This window comes from Myxocyprinus asiaticus, chromosome 21 (genome assembly GCF_019703515.2).
Source record: "Myxocyprinus asiaticus isolate MX2 ecotype Aquarium Trade chromosome 21, UBuf_Myxa_2, whole genome shotgun sequence".
NCBI lineage: Eukaryota > Metazoa > Chordata > Actinopteri > Cypriniformes > Catostomidae > Myxocyprinus > Myxocyprinus asiaticus.
Genome location: NC_059364.1, coordinates 30,465,251 through 30,490,638, shown reverse-complemented (window position 1 = coordinate 30,490,638; position 25,388 = coordinate 30,465,251). Strand labels below are relative to the sequence as shown.

Here is a 25,388-nt window from a genome sequence, read left to right as displayed (position 1 = left end):
GTCTTTAACTACTACGTACTAACATTAAAATACATACAATACAATGTATTTATTATTTAACTACGTGTTGTTCTGCCAACTTCTCACAAGATTCACATTTGCTGCTACTGAGGTTGAGGTACAGGTAGGTTTATGGGTATGGTTAGGGTTTAGATTAGGGTTAGGGTTTGGGTAGTGTAAGCTTTATGATTAGGCATAAGGTTAAAAGTGTAACTACAGATGTAATAAAAAATAGCTACTTTAAATGTAAGTACAATGCAATAACACATATGTACATAATAAGTACATTGTATCAAATGCTTAAGTACATAGTACTAAAGACACCTAATATAAAGTGGGTCCCAGTTTAACCTGGGAAAATACTTTGAGCATTTACTCACAAATTTTCTCTCATTTGATACCTTGTGTAGCTCCTTGTGTAGCCTATCTTTTCTTAACTGAAAGGTTATTTTCACAAGTAATTCAGCCATTATGACCACCAGATGGCAGCTTTCAGCTAAAGATGATTGACTACAACTTGATTATTTTCTTCTCATGAAGAATTCATCTGGTGAACCATATTGAGCTGAAAAATAGTACGACTATTGTTATCCATATTCAGTGTCAACATACCTAATTTGAATTATGCATTACAGATAGTGCAGGCTAAATAGAGGAAAAACATTGTGATGCTCAGGGCCATAGCTAATGGGGTAAAAGATAATGATTCTGGGAGCTCACAGGTCCAGGGGGGCCCACAACAAATTATAAACTGTATTTTTTAATATGAAAGGGGCCCAGAGCAATATACTGTCAGGGGGGACTCAGAATACCTGACTATGGCCCTGGTGATGCTCATCATGTATAATGCAGTGATAGATTTAACTGAATTTTGTAAGCAGTGCTACATTGTATTCTGTAATAATTAGCTAGTATCTGCTGTTCAACAATTTCTAAGAGGCCAGGATGACCATTTTGCTGAATTTCTTCTGAAATGAAGCTTCTAGTAAGTCAAATAATAAAGTGATGAAACTAACAGCTTCCACTCTGTAACATATCATAGATAATCAGACTCCTAGATTGCCTTCAAGACTGATGATAACAAAAGATTTATGATTATGAAACCTAATTTGACAGTGATAACAGTTTTAACAAGCTCTTTGTTGTCTGTATCATTGCCCTGCTGTAAAGATTCAAGAATGGATTTCAGTCCTGTGAAAACATTACACACCATGCTATATTTAAAGGTGCACTCAGTAATGTTTTTCCTCATTAAAAAAGTTTTAATCCTAAAGACATGATTTGTTATTTTGAAATAAATGTAGGAAATCATGAGCATTCACATTAAAATGAAGACTCCAGTCATACCAGTAACCTTATAAAAGCCATTTTATTCTACATGGAGAGGGTCCACACATGGGGGCTGCCATATTGGAATCACATGACCAGCTGAATACTACTCGCTTGATCTCAGTAACCGTCCTGTTAAACAAAAAGTTTAAAAGAGAAAACATAATCTGATAAAAATCTGAATCTATTCAAAACTTAAATTAAACCTGGAAATAAACTTTTAGAATTTTGCAGAAGTGATTCACCGAAAAAGGCTAAATAGTTTATCGGCTTGTGATGTGCGAATGGCTTGCACGCGCAGCGCGAGTCTCATCACACTTTAATAGTGTTTAGTCTCACATTCGGCTGATGAAAACATGCTGCGTGATCATGAGGAAGGATTACATCAAGATGTAGATTGGAATACAGGTGCGAACAACTCTCTCGCTGTTGCTTGCATGCTAGTGATTACATGATTACAATGACATAATATAATAAATATTTAAGATTCCACACAATTTGTGATCAGTAATCAAATAAGCAAATTTGTGACATTAACGGTGATATCTCATTTTGTTCAGAAGGTTTTCTTTCATTAAAGCACCTTCACAAGATTCTCTGTGAAAATTCACATGCAAGATTTTTCACATGTGGGTTTTGCACACATTTTTCACTCAAACTGTTATGCTGATAATATCATTTGTAAGGAAAAATAAACAATTAAAATAGAAAAATGCTAAATAGAAACATTTTCACAAGTGTTTGCGTCCGTCCACGCTGTTTTTCAGTTGTTTTCCTACATGCTCAAGACGGAAGTCTTTGACTGTTGAGACCGTGTTTAGTTTTTTTGAGCGTTTTGTGCAGGAGCGCCGCGTTTTTACACAGCGTTAAATAGTTCTTCAACGCGTCTCCAGTTACATGCATTCTGTTCTATTCGCAGCGCTGCATCATTTTCTTTGACGAGTTTTATGGCCCCTGTGACTGTAAACCTGAGCCCCGAACAATATTTAAAACTAACTGTTCATTCTAATCATTTGTATTTCAAAAATAATAATAATAATATAAAGTAAATAAAACAATAAAATGACATAAAACTTGTATGTAGTCTTAAAGTGAGTTCACTCAACTTACCCTCATATTGCTCCATACCCATATGACACAAAAGGCGATGTGTTACCTCAGCCAGCATTCGCTTTCCTGCTTCTTCTTCTTTTATTTTTATTTTTTTTTCTCTCCATACAATGACAGTGAATGGGGGCTGAGACTGTCATTCTAGCTAACATCTCCTTTCCACAGAAGAAAGAACGTCACTCAGTTTTGAAACAACATAAGGGTGACTGAATGATGACATAATTTAAATTTTTGGGTGAACTAACCCTTTAAGTTTGCATATGGGATTCTTGTCCAAAACCATGCTGCCAACAATGAGTGATTGTGTTTGAATATCCCATGTACACTGTAAAACATTTCAAGTTGTTTAAACGTAGAAACGAATGTTCACCTGCTGCCTTAAAAACGTGAGTAAACTCAACTTGAAGATAACCTTTGTTTCAACTCAAATAGTTATGTTTTACAAGTTGTTTAACTAATGATCATTTGTTGTTTCAGCTTGATACCCTGAGTTAAAACAACTTACTATGTTACATTATCAATTCAAGAAAACTCACTTTATCTTGTTAAATAACCACACAATTCCTCACTATTTCAACTCACACTTTCAAGTTAAGATAACAAACTATATTCATATCAATTGCCATTTTAAGTTAAGAGCACTAATGTTTTTAAATGGTTTCTTAAATGTATTTCTCATCTTGACTAATAACGGCAAGTTTGCCAGTTTCCTTATTTACACTGAATGAACTTACAACTTATCTGCTCAAAAATATAACATTTATTTTAAAAAGGACAATGTTACATAAGCTTTAACATTGGCTTGGGAATTCATTCCTAGTAGGACAACAGGTTCTAATAAAGGCTGGTTGTAAAAACATCCGTTTCATCAAAATAATATCCAGGTTTCTCCAATGTTTTACAGAATTGGTGCAGTCACATTCGCAGAGCACGGTCACCACACAAGAAAGTGGCAACGTTATTCAATTTTATCAACACAAATTAAAAAACACAAACTCACCTCCTCACCTCCTTTGTGTTACTCAACAGAAATTCAGCTACTCCAGCTCACTCAAAAAGGTGGCAACTTCTCTGTATTTCCCACTCAGTATCACCCCTCCTCCTCCCCCTTCCCCTTTTTCAACTTATAACTTACAGACATGAGTTCAAGAAGTCAAGACAATGGATTACTTGACGTTTAATTTTTTGAAAACGTATAAACTTGAGTTCAATACCCAAAACGTGTCATGACAATTGGAGTTAAACTTAATGGGGCTATCATGTTTTACAGTGTACAAGATTTAGATAATTTGTTCCTTAAAATAGAAACTGTTGTGTTTTAAAAGGACCACTTATACAGTAGTTGCTGTGGAGTTTAGTGTCTAACAAAATGAGTCTTACTTTACAATCTTAATCCTGGATTTTGATAACACTTGGACAAAGTGGATAAAATGTAAACTGAAACACCCTGATAACACCTCCTGTCCTCTACTCTCTTCATAATTACCCATTCCACTGCTGATTAACATGTTTTGATTGATGTTTAACTGAAGGACGGTACAAATTCAGCCCTGTCTCCTATCTATCCTTGCTATCAGCCTGAGATTTAGTGCCACACTACAGCTTGGGATCACCTCCTCGTATGAACAACTGTGTGGAATCCAAGCCATTTTTTGATTGTATTGAAACTTAACTCCTGCTTTAACATCTGTGCCTCCCACAGGCTGCCCTGTATGAGTGTGTGTGGGACTGCATGTGTGCATGCAGATGTTTTCTCTCTTTTGAGGTGAGAAGAAGTGTAAGGATTGAGTGTGTCTTTGTGTGTGTGTTTGGGAGAGAGTTTAAAGTGTTGTGACATTCTGTGAACTTTGAGTGTTTGTACACATTCTATCTTTTAATATGCATCGCCTTTTTGCCATGGAAATCCTGGAATTTGAAAAAGAAAAACGTTACTGTATCCGCAAGACACACACTGCTGTCATCTGCGCAGTGGTCATAGTGACAGGTGTTGCTGTGGGGCTCGGGGTGGGTTTGAGCCAGAAGACCTCCTCATCAGAAGAGGAAACCAAACCAACACTATCACCCCCAACACCACCACCACCACCACCAGCTGACCGGGGTCCGTGCAAACCCTCTAACAACACAAATGGTGACTGGAGCAATTTCCGCTTGCCTGACTACATAGTACCATTCCATTACGAGCTACATCTGGAGCCAGACCTTGAAACAGACATCTACACTGGGAGCGTGTCCATCCATCTGTACCTGAGGCACCCCAGCTTGCATCTTTGGCTCCACATCCGAGATACTTTTGTCACTGCAGTTCCCACTTTACAGCGCAGTGACCCATCTGGCCTGACCTCTGTTGGGGTGAAGGAATGCTTCGAGTACAAACCACAGGAGTATGTGGTGATGGAGGCAGCCGAGGAGCTTCCTGGCACAGGCGAGCACTACATCCTCACTCTCCACTTCCAGGGCTGGCTCAATGGCTCTCTCGTTGGTTTCTACAGGACCACTTATCAGGAGAATGGAGTTACCAAGTAAGTGTCACAGTATCTGTATTGTAGAACAGGGCACTTAAACTATAGTCTGTCAACTATTGTTTGATCTCAAACTAATTTTTGTGGGGGCAAAAACATACGTATATATAAGGAAACCAGAGCTGGTTGTTACACTTTTTACTCCAGTAAACATTTCTCATGGTAGGTTTATTTTTGAAAGTCAATTTCTGTATATCCGCATACATTAAAGTCTTGGCTACATTTTCACAATTATTGCCCAGGAAAAAAGTTACAGTTCATTGAACACATGTTTACTTTTTTCTTTTTCTTCCATATATTTTATATAATTTAGAGTAGACTGGATCTTCTTTATATATATATATATATATATATATATATATATATATATATATATATATATATATATATATATATATATCAAAACATTATTTTGGACAAAAAAATACTGTAATTGAAAAATTGTGTAAATGTATAACATTTAAAACACATGTGTCAGCATGCCCCAACCAATCCTATACCTTTGTCCTTAGATTTTCTGTAAAAATCTGCCTTTATAATATAGCAACACAACCATAATATAATATGACCATTGTCTGAATGTATGCCTTGTGGTTTGATTATGTTACCCAAGAGTAAACAACAATAATAACAATTTATTAATCTGAAAGGTTTTGTATGGAGTGTGAACATTAACAGTTGGTAGTAGATGCCATTTAATCAAATATTGTGTCTTGAATGCAGGGGTTAAATTGAGATTTCGGAGGTAAGGAACCTTAAAATCGTGTGATTGCTGTTGAACATCCATTCAATTAAAAATGTGGGTGTCTAAATATGTATATTCATAGGCCTGTATGGTATATATATATTTGACTGGGATTTTGTTATATAACTTGTCTGTCATTATAACTTAATTGTGAACATAGTTATTTGATTTAGTATTTTACATAAATGACAAAATCTATTTTTTAATAATGATGTCAGATGTATTTTATGCATTTTATAAAAATCAGATGACAGCTGGAACAAGTTTATCTTCTTCCTGCCCCAGGTAAATCGTCATCTTGCCTTTGAACATGCTAAACTATACACTTATTTTACATTTTAAAAGTTGTCTAAATGCACATTCTTAAGGGTGTACAGCTTTGAAATAAACTAAGCAAAATTTCTACTGCATATTGATCTCAGAAATGGATGAGTAGTTGATTCCATACAGTATTTCGCGATTTCTATGAATTAGAGATCGGACCACAGAACAATAGAAGTGCAACGTGCGTTTATATGCAGGGGTGCGCGGTCTCATGCCGTTTTTGAATAGCTGTCTCTACTTGCATGCGGAACAGACTAGCAGTGGTGGAAAGAGTACTGATTTATTTTACTTAAGTAAAAGTACTGCTACTGAAGAAACAATTCACTTGAGTACAAGTAGAAGTACTGAGAAATAGAACGAAGATTTGGGAAGCGTCCACTCGCAAGTTGCGATCGAATGCAATATAAATAAAACATAAAGATGAAAATGTCCCAGTGTCTGTAACTGTATTATATTTACAATAGTGAAAACAATGACATTAAAACACTTAAATGCTGTGTCTTTGGACTTGAGTTGAGCACAATAATCCTCCGGGAGTAAGCTGAACAGCACGCACAGCTCCTCATGAACTGGGAAAACTTTGTGCTGATAATCGCATCGCTCAGATAGTTTTACACATTAAAGTGCTAAATAACACATGCTGAAGTGCTGTGTTAATACAAAGAAACAATGAAACGTCTGATGTTTACAGCCAAGTCCGTCCAAGTTGGCTAAATTTTTTTAGAATAATTGCGATTGTCCACAGACAGATCAATGGGTGGATGTTTGGTTACGCTACTATTCGGAGCCGGATGTGACGACACGCAGACTGTGATAAAGGCCTATACGCTTCTTAACGCATCGTAATACCAGGGAATAAAGAGAGCACACATATGCAGTGGGAATGTGAGAAACAGAGTAAAGTCTAAACTGATGCACTAGGTTAAACTGTTTTTCTTGTTTCTTTTTTTTTTTTTTTTTATGGCAATTTGACCTACAGCATTTGGAATTATCCGTCAATGTTTCAAAAATCTGTAAAATCAGGTTTAGTGATTGTTTGTGCCCCACCAGAAATTATGACCCTGAGACGCCACTGACTATGAACTAACATGAGCTAACAATGAACAACAGTATTTTCATTAAGTAACATTAAAGATTAATAAATGCTGTTAACTATATACTGTTAATTGTTTGTTCATGATACCTAATGCATTAACTAATGTTAACAAATGGAACCTTATTGTAAAGTGTTACTGGTTAACTTTCAACCAAAGCTAAAGTTAAGCTAAATATTTAAGTGTCCTTCCACATTCAAATGGAATTTAAAAGTAATGTACAAATATGTGACTCTGCACATCATTAATTATTATTTTAATGACTTTGCAATGTAAGCATCATAACAAAGTATGTAAATACATTTATATACTACTATATGCATGTTATTATATGCCAGGCTTAAAATGCAACACTCAGTTTTAAACAATAAGCAACAGGGGGTCCTGCTCCATTTCTCTATCCATCAAGGGGATCATGCCCTGAAAAGGGTTATAGACCCCCATTATAAAACTTTGTGTGGTGTAATTAGTCAGCATCCAGAATTGATTAATAAATAAAAAGCAATGGATCATTTTTGATATTTTTACTATAACAGCTACCAGGTACAAGTAGTAAATTATAGGTTATTCCCTTACCTTTCATGGTTGCCAAAATAAATTCTGGACTGAATTTGACATACATAATATGGGTTATATTAATGTATCAGTGGAACAACGTTCTGAGAGTTACTGCATGACTTCAGCAGCCAGCACTCACGTATACAACCTTTTACCATATTACAGCATGTCCCAGGGATGGATACAATATACTAAAACTTATTTAGGCTATTTTTGAAAAATATGTTTAAAATGTTGTCATTTCAGTCTTGGAGAAATAGCTGCTTTATTCTACACATGGCGCTGGGAGCACATTCAGGCACATTCACACTTCACTCCACACCGCTTACATACTCTGGTCTGGAATGCCACAAACACAGATAAGCATAGTGATATAAACTGTGCAACTCCCCTGTGCTGTTATTCTAAATATCAGCACTCTTGGAATATCACTTGGCCAATCAAAATAAGAGGACCATAACTAACAGTGTGTTGATCAATCTACATTATGAATCACTTTTGCTTGAACACATTACTTTTTTTCAAAGCAACTGGACAAAATCTCAGGAGCCTCCTAAATCCATTTTAATGCATACACATAGAACTGGCTTTGGACTTTATTTAGTCATAATCAGACTTGATTAGATGTTAATGAAAATGTTGCTGTGGTTGGGCTTTCCCCAGATATGCTTACTGAGGTAAATGTAAACCACTGGTTGAGTTTTATGAATCCCTCTCTGATCTTTTACAGGAAAATCGCTGCAACAGACCATGAACCGACGGACGCTCGTAAATCTTTCCCTTGTTTTGATGAGCCAAACAAAAAGGCCAACTACACAATCTCCATCACCCATGACAGTGCATATAAAGCTCTGTCCAACATGCCTGTGGAGGTACATTCACTTGCTCCTTCAGTCCGGAAAAATCTTTTATAAAAGGGTTCCAATGGGGAGCTTAATCTTTATTTACTTGTATTTTGTGTTTGAGTGCTTATTTCTGTGGTAAAAGAAGTCTTGCTCCATTCATATTCTGTATGTGACATGTTAAAGGTGATATAATTTTTTGGATGTTACAATACTGTCTCCAATCCCATCTTAATGTGCAGAGGTTTAGGTTGATTTCCTGGAAAAGTGTAAACACTGTGACTTTGTGGTGCTTTCAAACAATGCTCTGTTTGTTTGAGCATCCCAACCAGCCCGGCACAGCAACATTGGCTAAACTAATGGAAAGTTTGGAGTGGGACAGTTGGTTTTCTGAACAATGGAAGATAATCATTATTATTTTTGCAATTCTGTTTGATGACTGAAAATTACGCACTTCACCTTTAGTTTTAACATATAAACAGCATCTTTTGGTACTCTCTCTCTCTTACACAGAAAATAGAAGAAGTGTCAGACCAAAGAATAAAAACCTCTTTTAAAACATCAGTTAAGATGAGCACCTATTTGGTATGTTTTGCGGTGCACCAGTTCGATTTTGTGGAGCGGAAATCAAAAAGTGGAATACCAGTAAGCATTTTCTATCAATAGCCATTCTATTTGATCAAACCCAAGATGTACAGAAATAGTTACTGATGGTAAGAACACCTTTTTCAGCTCTCTTTTTTTCTCTCCTTCACTCCCTCCTGACAGCTGCGGATCTATGCTCAGCCTTTGCAGATTAAAACCACTGAATATGCTGCAAATGTCACCAAGATTATATTTGATTACTTTGAGGAGTACTTTGACATGCCATATTCCATACAGAAACTAGGTAAATCTGCAGATCTGTACTGCCTTGCAGAAGTGCAGTAACTCAAACTGATATACAAATATATATATATATATACAGGTGCATCTCAATAAATTAGAATGTCGTGGAAAAGTTCATTTATTTCAGTAATTCAACTCAAATTGTGAAACTCGTGTATTAAATAAATTCAATGCACACAGACTGAAGTAGTTTAAGTCTTTGGTTCTTTTAATTGTGATGATTTTGGCTCACATTTAACAAAAACCCACCAATTCACTATCTCAAAAAATTAGAATATGGTGACATGCCAATCAGCTAATCAACTCAAAACACCTGCAAAGGTTTCCTGAGCCTTCAAAATGGTCTCTCAGTTTGGTTCACTAGGCTACACAATCATGGGGAAGACTGCTGATCTGACAGTTGTCCAGAAGACAATCACTGACACCCTTCACAAGGAGGGTAAGCCACAAACAATCATTGCCAAAGAAGCTGGCTGTTCACAGAGTGCTGTATCCAAGCATGTTAACAGAAAGTTGAGTGGAAGGAAAAAGTGTGGAAGAAAAAGATGCACAACCAACCAAGAGAACCGCAGCCTTATGATTGTCAAGCAAAATCGATTCAAGAATTTGGGTGAACTTCACAAGGAATGGACTGAGGCTGGGGTCAAGGCATCAAGAGCCACCACACACAGACACTACAGTTGTCGTATTCCTCTTGTTAAGCCACTCCTGAACCACAGACAACGTCAGAGGCGTCTTACCTGGGCTAAGGAGAAGAAGAACTGGACTGTTGCCCAATGGTCCAAAGTCCTCTTTTCAGATGAGAGCAAGTTTTGTATTTCATTTGGAAACCAAGGTCCTAGAGTCTGGAGGAAGGGTGGAGAAGCTCATAGCCCAAGTTGCTTGAAGTCCAGTGTTAAGTTTCCACAGTCTGTGATGATTTGGGGTGCAATGTCATCTGCTGGTGTTGGTCCATTGTGTTTTTTGAAAACCAAAGTCACTGCACCCGTTTACCAAGAAATTTTGGAGCACTTCATGCTTCCTTCTGCTGACCAGCTTTTTAAAGATGCTGATTTCATTTTCCAGCAGGATTTGGCACCTGCCCACACTGCCAAAAGCACCAAAAGTTGGTTAAATGACCATGGTGTTGGTGTACTTGACTGGCCAGCAAACTCACCAGACCTGAACCCCATAGAGAATCTATGGGGTATTGTCAAGAGGAAAATGAGAAACAAGAGACCAAAAAATGCAGATGAGCTGAAGGCCACTGTCAAAGAAACCTGGGCTTCCATACCACCTCAGCAGTGCCACAAACTGATCACCTCCATGCCACGCCGAATTGAGGCAGTAATTAAAGCAAAAGGAGCCCCTACCCAGTATTGAGTACATATACAGTAAATGAACATACTTTCCAGAAGGCCAACAATTCACTAAAAATGTTTTTTTTATTGGTCTTATGATGTATTCTAATTTTTTGAGATAGTGAATTGGTGGGTTTTTGTTAAATGTGAGCCAAAATCATCACAATTAAAAGAACCAAAGACTTAAACTACTTCAGTCTGTGTGCATTGAATTTATTTAATACACGAGTTTCACAATTTGAGTTGAATTACTGAAATAAATGAACTTTTCCACGACATTCTAATTTATTGAGATGCACCTGTATATATATATATATATATATATATATATATATATATATATATATATATATATATATATAATTTTTTTTTTTTTTTTTTTTTCACTGCACAGATAATCGTCTAAGAGGCTATTTGGTCTTGACTCAGTTTGACAATTTTAACAAAATGTGTAGTTTCTGCCTTTTGCTCGAATGTTTAAGATTTTAGGGATATCATTAGACTCTTCTGAACATTTGATTTGTTAACTGTATCTCTAAAACAGGCAAATGAAATTGACTTCTGTCTCGAGCATCAGATTGAAACAGCTGTACATGCTTTGATCCCATCCAACTGACTGACTGTCATTTCTGTCTATGCTGTGATTACTGTAAAAAAAAGAATGTATGATGCATTCTGTCTCTGTTGCAGATAAGATAGCAATCCCAGACTTTGGGACAGGTGCGATGGAGAACTGGGGGTTGATTACCTACAGAGAAACCAACCTGCTGTTCGATGAGAATGAGTCTTCATCATACAACAAACAGCGAGTGGCCAGTGTCATTGCACATGAGCTTGTTCACCAGGTTACTATTTCACTAATCCTGTCACATCACATCAATGCTCTCATACAATTCTGTAGGGTATCTTCTTGGAATAGAGAAGTAATTCAAAGAATAGAGATGCTAAGAAGCAATTCCAAGTCAATACAATTAAAGACTTCTTTTTGTGTCATGATTAGTCTAAGTATCATTTAGAGTTTTGAGTCTGAATCTAAAGATAACTATAATGTAAATGTAGTTATGTGGGATTTGAACACAGAGTGAATGCACTTAGCTGCATAGGAAAGCAATAGGATGCTCCCTTGCTCCCTATTTAGTGAATGACTTAACCTCCAGTGTGCTGTCTGTCAGCACTGGTCTCAGAACAGTTCGAAATGCACCCTATTTTCATCCTAACTCCATATAAAGACTATATAAAGCAAAATATTTTATTTATTGGATGAACTCATTGATTCTCAATGTGATAATGCACAGTAAATATAGGATTTCTAAGGAAAAAATGCATTAAATTACACATTAGTGTACATTGTGTTTAGCAGCATGGGGTTTCTCAAATCTTTTGACTCAAACAAGTTTCAGTGTAAAAGCTTAATTAGGTATTTTACCAGATGTAGTTTTGTTGCCGTTTCTCTCAAAGACAAACTCCGCTGTGATCGGCACCATGTTGTTTTGATACATGAAATTTAAACCTTTACTAACAGCCCAGAGTCTTCTGAACTGAGATCCGTCGGTTTAAATGAATTTAAATAATGCATTGCGTATAGTGAAGCCAAAATACAACGTCCATGCTTGTGTATGTGGGGTTGCACAATGTTATTGATGCTTTTTGGTCATTGTAGTCCAAAATATAGAGAAAGTCAATATATATGAGTTAGATAATAGGCCAGTATACTGAGGTGTGATAGGATTCTTAACTCTGCATTAAGGAACATGTCCAGACTGCAGTTTTGTTATTCATAGAACACTAAAGGAAAACACTTCACGTGCAGAGTCCAGTGGCCACTTAAGTTTAGTAAAGTCTTTGTTATGATTGTAAGGGAATTAACACTAAAGGTTTTCTTAACTTAAAGAGTTTGGTGCAGCTGGCTGCAGGACACTATCCAGAGCATGGACAGGGTATACATCATCAGTCACACATCAGAACAGGCCTTGGCAGAACACCCTGTGCTGAATGCACATCTCATTTTACTGTGTACACCATTGTTTCCTGTAACTGCATTTTCAGTTAAAGAGAGTTAATTTTATAGACCCATTTAAAATACTGATGGAGAATAAATATAGTTACCATAAAGATGACTATCTCACAGTTATATATTAAACTCACTTAAAAGCATCCAGCACAGTGATGTGTTGGGGATAATGACTGCAGTCATATTGCATACTGATAAGATTATCTTTTTATGGGTTGGCCCAAGGCTGTTAGACATCAACAAAACAATCAAAAGTTACAGCTTAATACATTATTATGATTTAACAGAACATGGGTGAACTTTAGAAACCTTTTATAGACAGTTTTGAATCTTGGTGTCATTAGATATCACTCAACTTATTCACCACAATGCCCTCTGTTCAGAAACTTTATTATACTGACTGCTGATGTTGCAATGTGTATTACTTTGTATATTCAATTAAATTTAGGCACCAAAGGCCAATTTGGATGCATTGTCAATTGTGACGAGGAGGAGGGCGTTGCCGGGTCGTAAGGTTGGGTGCCTGGTGCTGAGTTACCCCAATCAGCCGGGAGGGGGAAAGGAGGAGGCGGGAACCGGGTGAACAATCACGAAGACTTTTAATCAGACAACACAAAAACTGCTTTTCAGCACAACCAAACACTGACGCACACACATAGCTCTGCGTGCATCTCTCTTGAACTGGCTTCTCTGGCTCCTCCTTATCCGCGCCAGGCATCCAAACATATGGCCCGGCCACGCCCTCCTCCTCGTCACATCTATGTATTAAATTCATGAAATATTTGTAAATCCTTTAGTTTCGAGCATCAGAAATTCTATGCATTTGTAAAAAATATTTCCTTAACCAGGCATAAGCACATTTTTGTCAAATGCACAAGAGTAATTTGTGGCTGAGTAAGCATGAGGTCTACCGTTTAAGGGGCTGTGTTTTGTCTTTTATCTGCAGTGGTTTGGAAATATTGTGACCATGGACTGGTGGGATGACCTGTGGCTGAATGAGGGCTTTGCTAGTTTCTTTGAGTATGTGGGAGTGGAACAGGCAGAGCGTGACTGGGGAATGGTGAGTACAATCATTCAAATATGATGCCAAATAGAGCACAACAGTCAGGTTCCAGAAGTAAAAATCCCATTCATTTTGTCTGTAGAAATCATTTTTAACAATCATATACAATATAAACCTTGTAGGACAAACCTAATTTGAACTCTGAGGTTAAGCAATGGTGTATTTCTGGAAAAGGCACAACTTTTTTTTTAATCCAAATTGTTGAGTTTTCGGTCAAGTCAGTTTTATTTTTATAGTGCTTTTCACAACACATATCGTTTCAAATCAGCTTTACAGAAAATTATGCTCTAACAGAACTTGAAGCTGTAATGTCGGTAATGTCTTAGAGTCATCATTGTGTGGTTTGATGAAAATGTGATTGTAAATTCTGCTTTAAAAAATAATATAAAGTATATATACTCCTCCGGTGAACAACTACAGTACCCATAATCCTAAGAGCTCACCTCCTATGAAGCATTGCTGCTGTTTATATATAAACTTTTTTGATGTTTTTCAGTAAATTTAAAATATGTTGGTTTTGTAATTATGATTTATATTTTACTGTCATTGTTTCTTTGCTTAATACGTCATTTGCAATACTTTATCAGATGAGCAGTTCATACACTTTATATATATATATATATACACACACACACATACATATACACACACACACTACCGGTCAAAAGTTTTGAAACACTTATTCTTTATTATAATTTTTTTTCACATTTTAGAATAATAGTAAAGTCATTAAAACTATGGAATAACATAAATGGAACTATGGGAATTATGTTGTGACTAAACAAAATCCAAAATAAATCAAAACTGTGTTATATTTTAGCATCTTCAAAGTAGTCACCCTTTGCCTAGAATTTGCAGACATGTACTCTTGACATTTTCTCAACCAACTTCTTGAGGTATCACCCTGGGATGCTTTTAAACAGTATTGAAGGAGTTCCCATCTATATGCTGGGCACTTATTGGCTGCTTTTCTTTATTATTTGGTCCAAGTCAACTTCAAAAATTTTTGTTTTTTTAATTAAATTTTAGATTTATAATGAAATAAATTAATATGGTGGCACAATTATATTTTTGTCTACAAAACTAATTTCAAACATTTAATCATACACCTTCAGATCAAAAGATTTTGAAGATCATGGGAAACATTTCGGTCAAGTGTTTCAAAACTTTTGACTGGTAGTGTATATATATATATATATAATATTATTATTATTATTATTATTATTATTATTATTATTTTATTGTATTTTTTTTTTTTTTTTTTTGCATGACATTTTTTGTTGTAAATAAAGGTTGTGATGTTGTAATTAATCTCTGAGCTGGTTGGTTTGGTTCAGGACATATAACTCTATTTATGATGTTTTTTGTAGAAAATTAATGGGGAAAAATACTTCTGGAACCAAAGGTACTGTCACTGTTATGCTCTTTTGGCAATATTAAACCACCCAATTACAATGAGGTGGATCATTTTTGGATGTCATTTGTATCTCTGTGTTTATGCCCTTCACTCTGTTCTCAGCGTGACATCATGCTTATCGATGATGTATTTCCTGTCATGGTTGATGATGCACTTCTCTCCTCCCATCCTATTATTGTGGATGTGTCCACCCCTGCTGAGATCACATCTGTGTTTGATGCCATCTCGTACAGCAAGGTAAGGTAATGCCAGAGACACTGACGTGCACAGAACGGGGGCAGCAGGGGCACAAGCCCCTGCCCCCTTCGTTCACAAATCTAAAGGTGCCCTTTTGGTCGTCCAGAAAAAGGGGAGAAATTTTAATAATTAAATTAAAATAGTTAAATAAAGTAAAATTTTAATCACCTCATAATCTCACAATAACAGTAACAATGTGTTATGAGATTTCTTTGTAAATCATGGGCGTATTAAAGAAAATTAAGCAGAGGTGCCTTTAAGAGCACGCTACAGCAGATCAGGGGCGGACTCCAATCGCAAGTGGTCCTCCCTATGCCCTATACTCACTCTGACCTGCAGAGCCCTTGAAGTGGGTACTCTGAAGGAAACATGGCATTACTGTATGAATGTACCCTTCGCTAACAGTCTTCTAAAAGGGCCCTCTGAGAAAAGATTCATTTTCTCACTTTCGTTTTGAACAAGCTTTCGAGTGGCATCCCCTTCCGCAAGAGTGCCCTTCAAGGAAGCAAAAAATGCAGTTTTGAATTCGCCTCGGAACATCGAAGTGCCGTTACCTCTGACGAGTAACAGGTCTGATAAGAAGTCCACTCCATGTACTGTGTTGTAAGTTCATCAAAAGAATAATACTCGATTGCTACCGCATTTCCGACATCATGTGCCACTAGTGTAGACGGATTTATTCATTATAATGGGAGCGGTTGCGTCGCTTTCAGTGATATAAATTAGAATCGTCTTTTTAGAATATTGACATAATCTGAAGGAGCTGTCTGGTTCAGCCAATGCCAGTTTGGTCTTGTTGAAACTAATAAGCCATTAGACTAATCACTTTTAGAAAAATACCATTAGGCTTTATCTATTTATTTATCTATATACACCCATTCAAATGGATGTTTAGCTACAGTGCTTGAAGGCAGCACTGTTTTGATATTCCTCAAAAATTCTGGTTAGGAATGGTTCTAAATGCCTAATCCTCAGTATTTAACTTCTGAAATTAAACTTTTGACTTGTCCTTCCTTTTCTTTAAAACAAGTACAAATCTAGATTACAGTGAGGCACTTACAATGAAAGTAAATTGGGCCAAATCATAAACGGTAAAATACTCACTGTTTCAAAATTATAGCCACAAGACGTAAACAATATGTGTGTTAACATGATTTTAGTGTGATAAAATTGCTTACTAATATTTTCTGTGTAAAGTCAGCCTATTTTACAACTTCTTTATCAGTGTTGGGTAATGTTACTTTTAAAAGTAACTCGTTAGAATATTGTGTTACACCCTAAAAAAGTAACTTAATTAATTAAAAAGTTATTTTTATGGAAAGTAAAGGGTTACGTTACTTTTGTATTAATTTATTCTCACAGCCACTTTCTCTTCTGCTATGCTATTGCATTCCATACAAATAAACCATGCATTTCATAAAGAGACATTACAGGTTATGCTAGCTACTGCTCATGTCAAAACAACAGTAAACAAACAGATATTTAAAAATAGGTCTTCATGTCATATTTATAATAAAGAATCAATAACATGAATATGCATGATCTGTTTTTACATCAACATGGCAGCCAGTATGAATAATGAAGAATAACCACTGTCTTACCTAAAGCAGCAAATCCAACACTTGAACCTGCATCATATATTGTATGTCATCATGAGCTGTGCCCATCGACAATGTCAGTCAACTTAAGATGCTTTTCAAAAGTCAGGATAAAATTTAGTGGGGAATGCCAGACTAACATGTTCAAGGAATAAATCTGATGAATAAATAAATATTTTTCACTTATGTCATCTCAGTGCACACTTTTTTTGAGTTGATCCACGGTGCGTACAGATGCCACAACTTTAACGGTGAATGTTGATACAACTTGAATGGAATAATTTTTAATGCTACCAAAATGTCATAAAAATGGTTTGTTTCATGAATCAAACTACTTGTTTATTATAAAACAAAAATTTAGAATATTTTTAGAAACTAAGACATTTTCTCTGCATACACAATCGATGTAGAACGTTGCTCGGAGCCACTGATCCAGAGTCAGCTTTTCTCATGCCATTCTCCCAGTTACAGGGAGCTGTAACACAGAGCAGTTTGGCTACATAAGGAAGTGAATTGAGCGAGTATTTCACCCTGTGTATCATGTCGTGGCCAGTGGAACACTAGTTTTATAATCCCTCTGCCTAAACGCATTTACAGATTTTTTTGAATGCAGTTTGAATTAACACATGAATCAATCACGTTTCACTCAACCGAATGTTGTTGACCTCATATTAGGTTAAAACACGAAATGCACATGTGCATTAGTGAGTTGATTGACAGGCGATGTCTGTATCTTTTACCTGCAAGGCGGGACTTCATTTCTATATCTGTTGACTGTTGGGTACTAGAGCTTCTTAGTTGGGCATGACAATTTCTCCCATTCATTTAAATAGGAGTGACTCGTCTCTGCTAAATAGTCTCTGGCCTCACACTCTATAGAACAACAATACCAATCATTCACTATGTCTCCTCCCTGAAGTTTCACACTTTTACTCCTGATTTCTCGTGGGACAGCAGAGGTGTACAAAAGCAACTCGTTACTATATTTAAAAAGTAACTCAGACATTATGGTCTAAAATAAAAAAATATTGTGTTTCTTTACTCGTTACTCAAAAAAGTAATCTGATTACGTAACACGCGTTACTTTTATCATGTTACCCCAACACTGTTTGTTACCATGATGATATAATGTCTGATTCTGAAGTCTAGCGATGCATCTGAAGTATCTGGTTTAGCAGCGTCAAATACACAGGCAGAGTCACAACCTCCTCTAATGCACCTGTATGGCTCTGTAGATGGAGGCGGTTCAATGGACAGAGAAGAGCAGGGGTGTTTTTACTCTTAAATGTGCAATGTTTATCATTACAGCGCTGCCAGAACCAGCGAGAAACACAGCACGAGACGCGGAAACCATTTGAATTTGGAACAGAATTCTCCAACCTTGAATTTACTAGTAACACTAACTGTACTTTAGGTAGAAATAGATTCATAATAAATATTATCATATCACTACCTCAGCACTATTAAATTTACAAATAGTCTACATTAGGGGTGTGAGAGAATATAATTAATTTTGGAATGAAGCTGGGGGGTGTTCTTCCCAAAAAGGAAGAGAACCACTGCCCTAAAACCTTAAAACGACTGTAAAAATGATGATTTAAACAACTTTACAGCTCAAATAATACATGAGTTTTAACAGAAGAATTAATGTAAGTGCATTTACAAAACTATAAGCTTCAGATTTCTGCCCTTAAACCCTACGAAAATTGGCCCCATTCACTTCCATTGTATATGCCTCACTGTAACCTTAATTTTAGAATATTTTAAAGAAAAGGAGGGATGAGTTTAAATTATTTTTTGTAGTTATTAACATTATGCCACAAATGCTGTCGATTGAGCATAACTTGTATTGAACCCGGAATATTCGCAAACCGACAGCAATGATGTCATCGTAATACGTGCATTCATGAATTATGATTTGTCTATTTGCATACTAAATTGGTAGTGTCTGTCCTGCATCTAGTTAAACAACTATAGACAGCAAAGCGGCTAACCAAAGCCTAGAACTTACGATTACCTAAAACTCTATTCTTTGGCTACCTGGGATCATGGTATTTCCTACAGGAAATGTAAATATTTCTGATTTGTGATCACACTCTATGTTTTAGGGAGCTTCTATTTTAAGAATGCTGGAGGACTTGCTTGGCCGTGACATCTTTAGGGCTGGATGTCGAGTAAGACACCACATCTCTTATTTTTTGCATTTATTTTCCTTTAATTAGGCATTCATATCTGAAATAAAACCCATTTCTTTCTGCACCACAGAGATATCTGAAAACCTTCCCCTTCAAGAATGCAAAGACAGCAGACTTCTGGAAAGCCTTGGCTGATGTTAATACCTTTTATTAGTCATGCCTTTAAGGGTTTTTGTTAATCAAGCTCCAATTTTATAAATGTTCATATGTCAGTGTTGAGAAGTTACACTCTAATTTCTCTTGGGTCATACTTTAGGAGAGTGGCTTACCTGTGGCAGAAATTATGGACACATGGACCAAACAGATGGGTTATCCAATGCTGAATCTGACCACCACAGGCACTGATGCCAGACTCACCCAGACCAGGTTTCTCCTGGACCCCAAGGCAGACCCCAGCCAGCCTACCACTCCCCTGGGGTGAGCCTGAGAGTCCTGCATCCCTAATCTCTTCCAGTGCCTGATTATATTCTAGATCCTCTATAATATTCTTTACATATTATATATAATATTCTTCTGTATGTCTGCCATGATCTTCAACATAATCACAATGTATAATTTATTAAAAAACCTTTCTAGTCAAAAACAGAGATATTGAGCTGACCCCAATGTCTGATCCTGCATCTTTCATTTGGTTCCCACAGCTACAAATGGACCATTCCTGTGAAATGGAGCACACTGAACTCCAGAAATAATTCCATCTTATTTGACAAAGGACAAACAGGTAAACAAGATCATATGCTCAGACTTTTGACATTCAGTGTGTTTACACGCTCAACAGTAACTTATAAAATCAAACTGTGTATAAAAAATCTTTCAAAAAACTTGACAACGAAAACTGTGTTTGCATGAGATTTGAAATGATCAATGTGTCTGTCCATTTATAGCCTTCTCCCAATTAAAAGAACACAGCTTATGATGTGGATTTACAGGATTTGTAGGATTGTGCATGTAAACATACTCAGAATCTGTTAAAGGGATAGATCACCTAAAAAGAAAATTCTGTCATCATGTACTCACCCTCATGTTGTTGCAAACTCATATGACTTTTTCTTCCATGGAATGCAAAAAGAGAATTGAAATGACATGAATGGCAGCTTCAGTCACAAAAGGATGTGATGAAAGTGAATGGTGACTGAGACTAACATTCTGCCTAACATCTCCTTTTGTGTTCCATGCATAAAAGGAAGAAAGGCATACAGGTTCGAGCAACACGAGGGTGGTTAAATGATGACATAATTTACATTTTTGGGTGATCTATCTTTTTAAGTTCATAACTGAGATGTTCCACTGTGTAATTTCCCTCATTGGGCTTTGTTTAATCAGAGTTAGTCATTACTGGCTATTCCCCTACAAACGATGGGCTCATCAAAGTCAACAAAGACCACATGGGCTTCTACAGAGTTAATCACCATGACAGTGTGTGGAGCGCTATCGGCGAGCAACTTCTCACAGATCATCTGGTATTGTCATTCATATCCCTTTCTCTATAAGAACTCTAAGTAATAGAAATATTGTTTGTACTGAGTGTCAAAATATAATAACCCACATGATGCTTTTCTTTGTTTAGGTGTATGATGCAACTGACCGAAGCAGTTACATTGATGATGTTTTTGCATTTGGACGGTGAGTTGGTGCAATCATTTTCCCACTGCAAATAGTTTTTCAGTAACACTTTACAATAAGGTTACAACTGTTAACATTAGTTAAGGCATTAGATATCATGAACTAACTATGAACAAAATATTTTTTACAGCATTTATTAATCTTTGTTAATATCAGTTAATAAAATGAAAATTGTTCATTGTTAGTTCATGTTAATTCATAGTGCATTAACTAATGTTAACACATACAGCTTCTGATTTTAAAAACACATGTTGAATATTGTTGCAATTAACATTAACCAAGATTAATAAATGCTGTTAAAGTATTGTTCATTGTTAGTTCATGTTAAATTATGTTGTTAATACATTTTAACACATGGGACCTTATTGTAAAGTGTTGCTGTATTTTCTTTTAATTTGAGCTGGAAGACAGATAAAAGTGAATCATATAATATACAATATAATTAGTATTATAGCACAACTACAAATGGTCTTGATGAGCGACGAGATGGAAGTCTAGAGGAGAGATGATGATGGAAATACTGACGCCATGACTTCTGTGCGTTTTAACAGGGCAGACATTGTTGATTATGGAAATGCCTTCAACTTGACAAGATATCTGTTTAATGAAACAGATTATATTGTTTGGGATCGGGTATCCACTTCTATCTCCTATGTGAGAGAAATGCTGGCGGATGATCCAGTGCTATACCGCAAATTGCAAGTAGGATCCCAAAGTCTTACCTTCTGAGGGCATGAGCACAATGTTTAAATTGTAATTTTTAATGAAAAGACACAACTGTCATTGTAATATAGAATGTTGAATTGTTCCCACTGTGATATTTAACACTGATACTATATATATGATGTTTGCAAGATGTTCCTTTTCATATCTTCTGTTCATCTTCGTAATCCGTGTTTAGAAACTTTTCCAGGACCATGTGCAGAAGATATCCAGACAGCTTGGGTGGGATGACGTGGGGAACCAAACAGAACGGTGAGTGACTTTGTTTTAGCTGAACTAAAAAAACATTCCTACAGCACAGCTCAAGGACACACTCTTGGATTTAACAATCTCTTAAAGGTTTGGGGTTTGGGTGAGGAGAAAAATTGTAAAAACATCGTTGGTTGGTTCGTTAATTTTTCTCTATGGGAGGAAAAGTTGTATGTTTTTGAATGAGCCAATGCATACAATTTTGTCGTCTCGTACTAAGTATTACTTTTTTTATGAGACAAGTTTGCAACTATTCCTTTAAACCAGATGTTAAAATGCTGGATATGTACTGTATACATATGCTGAATAGTTTGCATAGGTGTTATCATGTATGTACGCAGGCCTTTATGCATGTGTTTGCAATTTCTATCCTCCTGAGACCCAAACATGACTGCTGTGTGCATTTTCCATTTCCATTTTTTTATTTGTAACTAGTAGCACCTAATAAACATAAAAAAAAAAATAAAAAAAAATCTAGAGTAAATAGTTTTCCTAAAAATTGTTGTTCACATATAGGGACCAAGTTGTGAAATTTTAAATAATACCAAGGTATAAAAAATCTGATCTGCACTGGTCTCAGAACAGTTCGAAATGCACCTTATTTTCATCCTAACTCCATATGATATAAAAACTCTCTGAAAGCAACATTTTTCAGCTTTTGGATGAACCCATTGATTCTCAATGTGAAAATGCACAGTAAATATAGGATTTCTAAGGAATCCGATGTGGTTTTGTTGGCGTTTCTCCTAAAGACAAACTCTGCTATGGTCTGCGCCATGTTGTTTTGTCACATGTCTCTGTGCGTTGAAAGTTTAACCCTTTACTGACAATATAGAGTCTCCTGAACTGAGATCAGTTGGTTTAGATTCATTTAAATTATGCGTTGCATATGGCAAAGCCAAAATACAATGTCCACGCATGTGTGTGCGGGGTCTCATGAGGATATGCAACCAAACAAACTGAAGTCTGTGTTTTCTTCGCAGGCTGCTGAGAGAGACTGTTTTGGGCATTGCATGTCAGATGGGTGATCAGGAGGCTCTCAACCAAGCCTCTGACATTTTCAATAAATGGATTAATGGAACAATAAGGTAAGCACATTCATACATGAACTCATATATCATAAGAAGTCCACTCAAGTGTTTATGTATGAAAAGAGGCTATTTGTCTGATTGGGGAGAGCAGCAGTGTTGCTGTCAACTTGAGGTTGCTGGTGTACCGTTATGGAATGAAGAACTCGCAATTGTCAAGGAGTTGGGAAATCATGTTCCAGAGGTATCTCTCTGTTACTCTTGCACAGGAGAAAGACAAGCTGCTCTATGGCCTGGCATCTGTAGAGGATATCCCTCTCCTTAATAGGTAACTTCACTCTTCTCAAATAAGCAGTATTAATGTTAGAAGAAAATGCTGAGGCAGCGTTAAAGGGATAGTTCACACAAAAATGGAAATGATTTAGTTATTTTCTCCCCCTCAGTGTTGTTCCAAATCTTTATGACATTCTTTATTCCCTTGGAACACTTAAGGCTGCCAGTTCTATACTAATCGCATGTATAATTATTGTTAGTCTGTTCAAATGGCAAATCTTTATTTTATTACAGGTTGCTTGAGGCCGCTAAAAATGAGAGCATTGTGAGGAGTCAAGATGTTTTCACTCTAGTGCAATATGTGTCCCGAAACAAATATGGTAAAACCATGGCCTGGGATTGGGTCACTCTCAACTGGGATTACCTAGTGAACAGGTCAGTTGATTTATCATCAGTTGCGGTGAGGTGATTAAACCACTTTTTACTGTTATTAAAAAGTAATGTTCTGAATGATCTCATGTCTGTTCTAGATACACCATCAATGACAGGAATTTGGGCCGTCTGCCCTCCAGAATTACAAGTACATACAACACAAAGCTGCAGCTGTGGAAGGTGATGCACACCTAAAGTGCTGACGAATGTCAGATAATTGACAAGATTAAATCAGTTATAGAGTTGCCTATATATTAAGTAATTTTAGGCTGGATTTAGAGTATTCTCGGAATGGAATACTAGATTGTGGTAACACTTTACAATAAGGTTCTACTCATTAACATTATTGAATGCATGTGGTATCATGAACTAACAATGAACATTGTTTACAGCACTTATAAATGTTGGTATATTTATATATATATATATATATATATATATATATATATATATATATATATATATATATATATATATATATATATATAGGGCTCTCAAACGATTAAAATATTTAATTGAGATTAATTGCATAATTTTTGTAGTTAATCGCAATTAATCGCTATATCTTTATAAACATGAGTGGACAAAATATGCATCATCCAGATGTATTTTTCAGTCTTCCACACAAAATCTACCCCACCAACAGAGTTGGACAACAGAAAATGAACACAACACAACTCAATTCAAATAATGTACAAAATATGGTAGTTGTAAGTGTAAGACAGGATTTATTTGCTTCTTTTTATGGTTTTGACAGACATGCAAAAAAGTCTGCACTGTCATTAACAATTGACATCTCTGTGCAAAATACCTCAAAAACTCCCTTTAGACCCCGGTCACAATTGTAACCGGTGGGATTAAATGGGTTAATGACAGTGTAGATTACCTGCAGGGTAATGTCATTACTTAATTGGACTGCTAAAAGTTATGAGTCAAAATATATATCTTTGCAATAATTAGTTCATTCATCAAACTGAAAATGGAAGGTCTAGTTGATTGCATTGCAATGTATAGTGTATGCTGCACATTTTGGCAATAATAGGATATCTATGTTTTCTATGCATACAGAAAATATGCATACTGTGCACAGTATACATAGATACTGTATACTGCAGAAATAGTATGAGTTGTAGTATGCTGTTCTGAACTAGCCTCAGTTTAGTATTATACAACCAGTACCATAGTCTAGAAAAATGCTGTCATGGTTAACATTGATTTGGCAGTTAATCACTTATTCACTTTCTGATAATGTAGGTTTAAATTATGAAAAGGCCTCACAAGTTGGTCTCACAAGTCAATCTCTTTTTAGATGGAGCACTTTTTTGCCCTGAACCCGAATGCAGGAGCAGGTGAGATGTCAAGGAAACAGGCTTTAGAAACAGTGAGGAACAATATTGAGTGGATGGAACGGAACCAGGATGAGATCCGCTTCTGGCTGGAGAGCAATGTGTCTTAGTTCTGTCAGAGAAATTCATCCCACCACCCTTTATACATCACCCATATTTGGTTAAATGTTTTCAGAAAGTCAATGAATTGCTCAGGGCATCTTGAAAACGAATCCTAAGCAAAAGAGTCTTAAATGAAAATAATAAAGTAGTCTTGGATTCTGTTGCCAGTACAGTTAAATGAATTGAGACTAAGCATTATTGATCTTTAGGCACTGTACATTGTTTATTTAATGTTGCAATATATTGTATTTGTATGTGTCGCAAGATAAATATAGCATATTAATTCTTTGTAAAATGTGTAAATATATAATAAATGTTATTGCCTAAATTCTGTGAATTAAA

General features: G+C 36.1%; 1 protein-coding gene and 1 long non-coding RNA gene across 4 annotated transcripts; one reads left to right on the top strand and one right to left on the bottom strand.

Annotated features, from left to right (window-relative positions):
* Positions 1–1,350: 1,350 nt before the first annotated feature.
* Positions 1,351–3,533, bottom strand: LOC127412061 (uncharacterized). Of its 2 annotated transcripts, none has more exons than XR_007892386.1 (4): positions 3,440–3,533; positions 2,685–2,764; positions 2,440–2,594; positions 1,351–1,461 (listed from the first exon to the last, which is right to left on the bottom strand). It is a non-coding gene; the product is annotated as an uncharacterized LOC127412061 (long non-coding RNA). The 2 variants fall into 2 exon arrangements; XR_007892387.1 differs by having other exon boundaries at positions 2,440–2,591.
* Positions 3,534–4,335: 802 nt separating this feature from the next.
* On the top strand, positions 4,336–25,374 carry enpep (glutamyl aminopeptidase). Of its 2 annotated transcripts, XM_051648093.1 has the most exons (20): positions 4,336–4,958; positions 8,410–8,551; positions 9,035–9,166; positions 9,290–9,410; positions 11,440–11,594; positions 13,707–13,820; positions 15,343–15,477; positions 19,184–19,249; positions 19,341–19,406; positions 19,527–19,687; positions 19,912–19,991; positions 20,594–20,730; positions 20,838–20,893; positions 21,445–21,595; positions 21,795–21,868; positions 22,849–22,953; positions 23,048–23,221; positions 23,461–23,601; positions 23,697–23,778; positions 24,908–25,374. In XM_051648093.1, exons 1-20 carry the CDS (start codon positions 4,336–4,338, stop codon positions 25,052–25,054), a joined length of 2,862 nt encoding a protein of 953 aa, XP_051504053.1. In that variant the 3' UTR covers positions 25,055–25,374. The 2 variants fall into 2 exon arrangements, with proteins under 2 accessions (XP_051504053.1, XP_051504054.1); XM_051648094.1 differs by lacking the exons at positions 23,697–23,778; positions 24,908–25,374 and having other exon boundaries at positions 23,163–23,221.
* The last annotated feature ends 14 nt before the right edge of the window (positions 25,375–25,388 follow it).

Excerpts from the sequence above, each read along its gene's own strand:
- enpep (XM_051648093.1), top strand. The coding sequence starts at position 4,336 with ATGGAAATCCTGGAATTTGAAAAAGAAAAACGTTACTGTATCCGCAAG. Across the intron at positions 22,954-23,047 it reads TGGATTAATGGAACAATAAG|CAGTGTTGCTGTCAACTTGA; the intron begins GTAAGCACATTC and ends TGGGGAGAGCAG. Across the intron at positions 23,779-24,907 it reads CAAAGCTGCAGCTGTGGAAG|ATGGAGCACTTTTTTGCCCT; the intron begins GTGATGCACACC and ends ATCTCTTTTTAG.